Raw genomic sequence first — 8,101 nt, 5'->3', positions numbered from 1 at the left:
GAGACAGAGAAAAGGAGGAGAAAATAACAGAAAGATGAAGAGAACAAGTGACACATGGAAGAGGGAGATAATGCGAACAAGAATAACCGATAAGAAAGAAAAAATATCGGATAAATTAGACGGAAAATAAAAAAAAATAGTAGTATGAGAGAGAGAGAGAGAGAGAGAGAGAGAGAGAGAGAGAGAGAGAGAGAGAGAGAGAGAGAGAGAGAGAGAGAGAGAGAGAGAGAGAGAGAGAGAGAGAGAGATATTGTTTACGTAGGAATACCTGTAGAGAGAGCGAGACGGTGTAATAGAATGAGTAATCTGATCACCTGGCTATTTTTAGGGACAGGTAAATCAAAGTCAGGTATTGATGCCAGCGTTCATTTTTGAGGTTGCAAAAATATAGATCACACCGAAGACGAGTTACCTTGACTATATAGAGACTTACTTACCTGTAGACTTATACATAGGTACGATACACTGCGCTACATGTAAGGGTGGGGAAAACAACAACAACAGGTAAATACAGGTACACACACACACACACACACACACACACACACACACACGAATGGTATATATATTTTTGACTATACGTGCGTGTGCCACAACGTAAGACTAGACATTTCATCACAGGTACATGTTTGGTTTACAGGTGTGTGTGTGTGTGTGTGTGTGTGTGTGTGTGTGTGTGTGTGTGTGTGTGTGTGTGCGTGCGTGTGCGTGAAAATTTCGTTCCATCGTAGCGTCTAGTCTCCTCACCTGAAAATCACCTGTTCAAGCGCTCAGGTGTCACTCGCACTATTAAACTATTGTCAACACCTCTCGTTCAGCACCTGGTAAATGCATTAATGATCAGTGTTAATATTATCCCCCTACTTAAATGAGTAAAATCAATGTGTAATACTTGTCTGAGATGATATATAAAAACTCACTGAAGAAGCATCGCAATTAAATAAGAATAATGTTACCGAACTCATTATATAAAAATGTGCATATGTTCTGTAGTAATGTTCTTCCCCTTACTTCAATGAGGGAAATATGTAATACTTGTCTGAAATAATATACAAACTCACTAAAGAAATAATGCAAATAGATAAAAATGATAATGATACTTGTGCCTTATATTAATTAAAAGGAAGGTAGGTTCACGTGAGAGCTAATTCATATACTCCGATGTAATATTCTTCAGTTTGTCTAAAGAGAAAACCGGTAATACTGTTCTGACATATTCCAGAAATTAACTTTGCGTTGTCTTCCTATAGATTCAATGGTTGACGCTTTGACGCTGGTCGTGGTTGTGGTTTGTAGGTGTTGTTGTTTTGGGTTTAAGACCGGATGCCCTTCCTGACTTCATTCGGTACCACTGGAAATAGAACCGCCTCCCCTTTCTCCCGGCTCTTCACTGCCAAACCTAAATCTAACCCTCTCGACCATCTCGCTTCTCTTAAAAAATGACCCCTCCCCCCATAAAAAAAAAGGAAAATTCATTATATAAGAAAAAATAGTTCACGTGAGATGAAAAAGAAACGTTTCCCCGGTGACAAAACGTTTTTACCAGAAAGTGTTGAGTTTGTGCTTTATTAATCAGAGCGGCAAAAAGTATAGAGTTTTGTGATGCGAGCTTCTGGTCATTTAGGAGCACACGAGAGATTAATCTAAGCCTTGGGGGGAGGGATCAACTCTCCTTGGCCGGGAAGCGAACCATGACCAGCTAGATTGGAAGCCACCTCTTAAACCACTCAACCAGGTAGGGCACGCAACCGCAATTTTGGCTTCTGGTGTTTTTTGTTTTGTTTTTGATTTTGCGTCAGGGTGAGTCACTAGAGTTTATGTTTGTGTAAAAAATGTGAAATAAATGAATGGGTGATGAAACCTAGAACATAATACTGCACTAAATTAATTCAGTCATGGCCAAAACAATAGTCATGGACGAAAAAATAATCATGGGCGAAAAAATAAAATCATGGACGAAAAAAATACAATCATGGGCGAAAAAATGGTCATGGTCGATAAAATACAATCATTGGCGACAAGAATAAACTCATGGGCGAAAAAATACAATCATGGGAGACAAAAATAAAATCATGGGCGAAAAAAATACAATTGGGCGAAAAAAAATACAATCAAACGTAAATATATATAACACAGGAACTTCATATGAGAGAGAGAGAGAGAGAGAGAGAGAGAGAGAGAGAGAGAGAGAGAGAGAGAGAGAGAGAGAGAGAGAGAGAGAGAGAGAGAGAGAGAGAGAGAGAGAGAGAATGTCGCTAATTGTAGTTTAAGTGAATGATGACAGTTTAAGAGACACATTCTCTCTCTCTCTCTCTCTCTCTCTCTCTCGCAATACAACAGAATACAATAACTTCAACAAAAAATTAGGACGAGCAATATTCGTTTTCCTCCAAGTCTTCACGGCCACTTATCTTCCTCTTGCTTCCCGTGACTTAATTGACTCTCCTCTTGTTCCTCTTCCTCTTTCTCTTATTCCCTCCTTTCTCCTCCTCCTCCTTTCTCCTCATTCGACGCATTCTTCTCCGTTTCCCTCTCGTCCGCTTCTGTTGTTTGTCTTGTTCGTCCTCACAGTCCTCATTCTCCTCCTCCTCCTCTTCCTCTTCCTCTTGTTATAACTTGCGTGCCTCCGAGGCCTTCTGTATCGCCTGTTCTTGTTACTATTTTTCCTCCTCCCGCTTTGTCACTGTTTCGCGTATATTCCCTTCTTTTATTCTCCTTCCCTCTCCTCCTCCCTGTTCGCTCTTATTAATGTGTGGATTGTTCTTTGTTCTTTTATCTTCTTCGTCTTTTGTTTTCTTCTTTTCTCTTTGTTCCGTTCCGGCGTATTGTTGTGTTGTTTATTTTCTCGTTTGTCTTGTTTTGTTTTTTTCTTCCTCTATTTTGTTTTGGTTTAATGCATTCTAGATTTTCCTTCGTATTTTTGTTTACTTCCATTTTACTGCCTCTGCACTTTTACTCTTTCTTACTATTCTTGTCTATCTTATTCTCTGTTTCATTTTATTTCAGCGTTTCTCTCATTCCTTTCTCCCTCTTTTGTGCAGTTCTATACAATTCTTTCTTTCTTTCTTTCTTTTGCTACACTGGGGTTATATATTACACTCTGCAACTAATCTTAACAATCTGTATGTTTCTCTGCGTTCTGTCGGTCGTTCTTTTCTGCAAACATTTTTAGGTAATTTGATCTATGTAATCCACTTTGAGTTTATTCCATCTGTATTTCGTAACTTCTTTTGCCATTTTATTCTCTCAAATATATTTTTCCCTTGCAATCCTTAATTATTTTCTTGTATACCGATACCTGCATTTTTTCCTTAATGATTCCCCTTATTTCATTTACTATATTATCCTTAGAACTACCTAATTCCGTTATTCTATCTAATTCCTTTCCCTCTTGCTTCCTGCTTTTCCTATATTCGTTCATCTCATTCTCCATTATTTTTATTGATATCTATTTTTCTTTATCGTGGAGACATAGTTCTGGCTTTTCCTATACCATTCGGGAGGCTGTTTTCCCTTTTTTCCCTTTCTTTTAGGTGTGTATGGTTGTACTTTTCCTTGCCATCCTTCATAATCTTCCCTCACAGTCTTAACTAATTTCCTTTATTTTCCTTGTTATCATTATTTCATCGTTCTCATAGCCACGTAATTATGCTTTCCCTTCACTCTCCTGGATGATGTCTACCCATATTTTCCTTTTCATACAGTCTCGTAGTCCTTTCCTTATATTATAGTTTCTTATAGTGCAAATCTTGGCTATTCTTCATATTCTCTCCCTTGTATTGATCTGTGGCTGTACTCTTTCCGCGTCTCCTGGTGGTCGCCTCTCCTCGCTCCGTTCTGGTTCTCCGTGTCGTCTTAGTCGTACTCGGAGCCGATTGTGATGCTGAGCTCGTCCGACACGATGAGGGTCTTGTGGTACCAAATGTTGGTGTCTAGAACAACTGTCAAGGGGGGAAGGGGGGTGATGAGAGAGAGAGAGAGAGAGAGAGAGAGAGAGAGAGAGAGAGAGAGAGAGAGAGAGAGAGAGAGAGAGAGAGAGAGAGAGAGAGAGAGAGAGAGAGAGAGAGAGAGAGAGAGAGAGAAAAAAAAATAATTATTAACTTGATTGTTGCGAAGGGATGATGAAACTGCTTCTTCAATAATTTCACAATGCCATTTCCAACATTAATTACAAGTATTACTCATATTACTACTACTACTACTACTACTACTTCTACTACTACTACTACTACTACTACTACTACTACTACCCCCACCACTACTAAAAAAAACTCCCTTCTCCACCCTTTTCCACCCGGCACTCCACCACCATTGCCACTATCACCACCACCATCACCACTAAAACCTACTTTTCTCCACCCATCACCACCTTACCACCCATCACCACCACCACCACCATTAAAAAAAAAAAACAGCCAGCAACTCCACTACACCACCACCTCATCCGCATTCACCATCACCACCACAATAACACACTCCATCACCCAACCTCCACTTCCACCTCCCCACCTCCGACCACCACCACCTCCACCACTTACTGATCTCCCCCGGCTCCACCACCACCTCCACGCCCACGCACTGGAAGAAGCACTCAGGCGGGGGTTCAAGTGTCCACAGCTTCCTGCCTCTTATTTGGGCCTGCCAGGAAGGGTTGCCCACGTGGTCAATCTGCGCAGGGGGAAGAGAAGTCCGTGAGGCACACCTGCTTATATTACCTGTTGGCTCGGATACACCTGTTGATTAGGAGCTGTCTTGACGGGTTTCTGTTTACCTGTATTTAGAGGGTATCAAGGGAAGGTGATGGTTGCGTTGGTTATTAAGGGGGATGTAGTTTTTAAGGGGTGATTTTTTGGGGGGGTGAGAAAAAGGGAGGAGGGTTTGGGTATGTGGGGAGGGGAGATGAGAGGGTGTTTGTGTGATGGGAGATAGAGGAGGGGGAGATTGTAAGGGTTGTGTGGGGAAGTTTGTTGGTTTGTATGTGTTTTTAGGGCTGTTTGTGTTTAAGGGGTGTTGTTTTGGGGGGAGGGGAGAAAAGGGGGAAGGTTCGAGTATAAGGGGAGGTGGTTGAAGGGGTGTTTGGGTCATGGGGGATAGAGGAGGGGGGAGATTATGAGGTGTTGTGTGGGGAGAAGGGGGGAAGTGTGTGTGTGTGTGTGTGTGTGTGTGTGTGTGTGTGTGTGTGTGTGTGTGTGTGTGTGTGTGTGTGTGTGTGTAGGTTTTGTTGCCTGGTCACGTATCTAATCAGAAAATGTAAAGAAAATAAAAGCAGGCGAAGGAGAGAGACAGATAAAAGGGGAGAAAGGAACGAAAGAAAGGGAAATGGAGGAAATGTTCGTGTTTGTTTGTGTGTGTGTACGTTTATGGGTACGTTTACATGTATGTGTAGGTGTTTATTCTCCCTCCTTTCTTTCTCGCTTTATTTATCAGCTCTTTCCTGTCTCCGTTTTCTCTAAGCTCCTTCGATTAGTTACGTGACCAGAAACAAACACACACACACACACACACACACACACACACACACACACACACACACACACACACACACACACACACACACACTCATTGCTGCGGGTCACTCAATGCAAGAGAGATGAGGTCAAAGAGTAAAGGTCAGGGGTCAGTCCAGAACCCCTAAAGGCACGTCTGTGATTGGCTGGAGGAGGAGGAGGAGGAGGAGGAGGAAAGAAAAGTAATATAGTTTGTAAAGAGAGAAGAATGGTTGTGCTTAAGGATACATGTTGGAAAAGAATATTGAGAGAGAGAGAGAGAGAGAGAGAGAGAGAGAGAGAGAGAGAGAGAGAGAGAGAGAGAGAGAGAGAGAGAGAGAGAGAGAGAGAGAGAGAGAGAGAGAGAGAGAGAGAGAGAGAGAGAGAGAGAGAGAGAGAGAAGGTAAAAAGCGTATAGATAGAGGAAGATAAAGAGAAGGAAAGCGATGATGAGAAAAGGAAAGTTAATGGAAAGGAGGAAAAGAGTTTGGACGAGTCTACCACCACCACCACTATCACCTCCTCCACTCCTATCCCTCCACCTAACCACCTACTCCATATATATTTATCAGCCATCTCACCACCACTAACAACAACACCAAAACAGCATCCACTTCTTTCCATATTCACCGCCACCACCACCACCATCTCCACCACTACCACCACCACCACCAACACCACCAACAACAACAACACCAATACCAACACACCATCCTCAGCAAACCACATTCACCACGACCTCCATCACACCGTAATCACCACCACCACCATGACCACCACCACCACCACCACCACTGACCCTTCACACACACCCTTCACCACGCATCACCAGCACGCCCTCGCCACCACTTGGGCCCTCAGCACCCCACACCAATTTCCGTAATGGAGGTTTCAATGGCCGACACCAGCAGTAGGAGCCTCGAGGGGGCAATGGGCGCGCGTGTAATGGGTATGGGCGGCCGGGCGTGGGCGAGACGGGTGGGCTGGGATACGTGTAAGTGATGGGTGGTATGGTACAGGTGTTTGTTCGTGGTAATAAGAGTGTGTATGCAAGTAAGGGGGGATTATGGGTACCGTTGCCAGATTGTCGTACTCAGAGCTTACTATTTACAGGTTTCTGACGCCTAACTATTGCCAAGAAACATCAGAATCTAACTCTTTTTACGATAACTATAAATGAGTTTCGTTACTGGAGCCCAGAAAACAGTTTGGGGGTAGGAATTCGGGAAATATAATCGGCTGAGTACGACAATCTGGTAACGTTGATTATGGGTACTGTAGGAACGGTAGGATACAGGTGAGGGCGGTACGGTAATTGTGTTAAGGTTATTGGCAGGTGCGCAAGAAGTCGGGATTAGTTTCATTCAGACGCATAACAGCCTTGCAAATAATGGTCTAGAGTAAAGTGCATGACGGAGTTTCTTTTTTTTTTTTGTGTGTGTGTGTGTGTGTGCCCTGCAGTTGCCACCGTCACTTAAAAAAAAAAACAGGTAAAACGCACCATTACTTAAAAGAAGAATATGTAAAAAGCTCCATCACTTAAAAAAAAAACAGGTAAAAAGCACCATTACATGAAAACAGGTAAAAAGTACTTCAGGTAGAGAGTAGTTTCCCGTTCCCAGGTGCATGACAGGTGTACAGGTAGAGGTCTAATCAATCAGTGACTCACGTGCATGTGCGCCCCGTAGCCCGGCGTGCCCATGAAGATCCAGTCCGTCTTGGAGGACTCGGCGGCCTGCGGCAGGAAGTACGGCCGCTCGTAGTGGTTGCGCAGGATGTTGGCAGCGGAGGAGTCACAGTTGCTCCTGCGGGATGGAAGAAGAGGTTAGGGAGGCAGGGAAAGAGGGAGGGAAGAGTTACGGGGACAGAGGAGTGAAGGATGGTGGCAAAGAGAGAGGAAAGGATGTACGAGGTATAGAAGGCAGACGGAAAAGGAGTGAAGGATGAAGGATGGAAGGATAGCATGCAGATCAGTGAAGGATGGAGGGAAAAATGGAGGAGGAAGGGAAAGCATGGCAGGAAGGAGGGAAACATACAGAGACGGATGGAGAGAAAAATGGAAGAGGAAGGGAAAGCATGCCAGGAAGGAGGGGAGAATGCAGGGACGGATGGAGGGAAGGAAGGAAAGAAGGCATATAGAAAAGAATGGAAGGAAAAGAGAAACGAAAGACTGGAGGAGGAAGAAATTGCATACAGAGAAAAGGTAATGGATGGAGAGAAGGAAGAATCAGGGCATTAGAGAAAGAAAGTAGAGGTAGAAGGAATTTTGTGAGGTAGGAAAGGAGAATTGAGGATTAAAGAAAGACAGAATGGCGTGTGTATGACGAAGGGAGAGTAAATGAAGGGAAGTAAGCAAAGGGGACGTGAAGGACAAGGGGAGGTAGAGGAAGGGAATGTAGATAGAGAGAGAGAGAGAGAGAGAGAGAGAGAGAGAGAGAGAGAGAGAGAGAGAGAGAGAGAGAGAGAGAGAGAGAGAGAGAGAGAGAGAGAGAGAGAGAGAGAGAGAGAGAGAGAGAGAGAGAGAGAGAGAGAGAGAGAGAGAGAGAGAGAGAGAGAGAGAGAGAGAGAGAGAGAGAGAGAGAGAGAGAGAGAAGAGAGGGAAAGAGAAAGCCAGG

At 43.6% G+C, this 8,101-nt stretch overlaps 1 protein-coding gene across 1 annotated transcript in view; it reads right to left on the bottom strand.

Moving 5' to 3' along the window:
• Positions 1-352: 352 nt before the first annotated feature.
• The window catches only part of LOC126998052 (uncharacterized), a 90,280-nt gene continuing 82,531 nt past the window's right edge, over positions 353-8,101 (bottom strand). Inside the window, exons 4-6 of the mRNA XM_050859370.1 lie at positions 7,156-7,291; positions 4,539-4,668; positions 353-3,941 (exon numbers count right to left, since the gene is read on the bottom strand). Of these exons, the coding sequence (XP_050715327.1) occupies positions 3,856-3,941; positions 4,539-4,668; positions 7,156-7,291 (352 nt within the window). The 3' untranslated portion in view covers positions 353-3,855. The remainder of the gene's footprint in view (positions 3,942-4,538; positions 4,669-7,155; positions 7,292-8,101) is intronic.

Source organism: Eriocheir sinensis, chromosome 13 (assembly GCF_024679095.1).
Source record: "Eriocheir sinensis breed Jianghai 21 chromosome 13, ASM2467909v1, whole genome shotgun sequence".
NCBI classification, from domain to species: domain Eukaryota; kingdom Metazoa; phylum Arthropoda; class Malacostraca; order Decapoda; family Varunidae; genus Eriocheir; species Eriocheir sinensis.
This window is presented reverse-complemented; position numbering and strand designations above follow the sequence as displayed.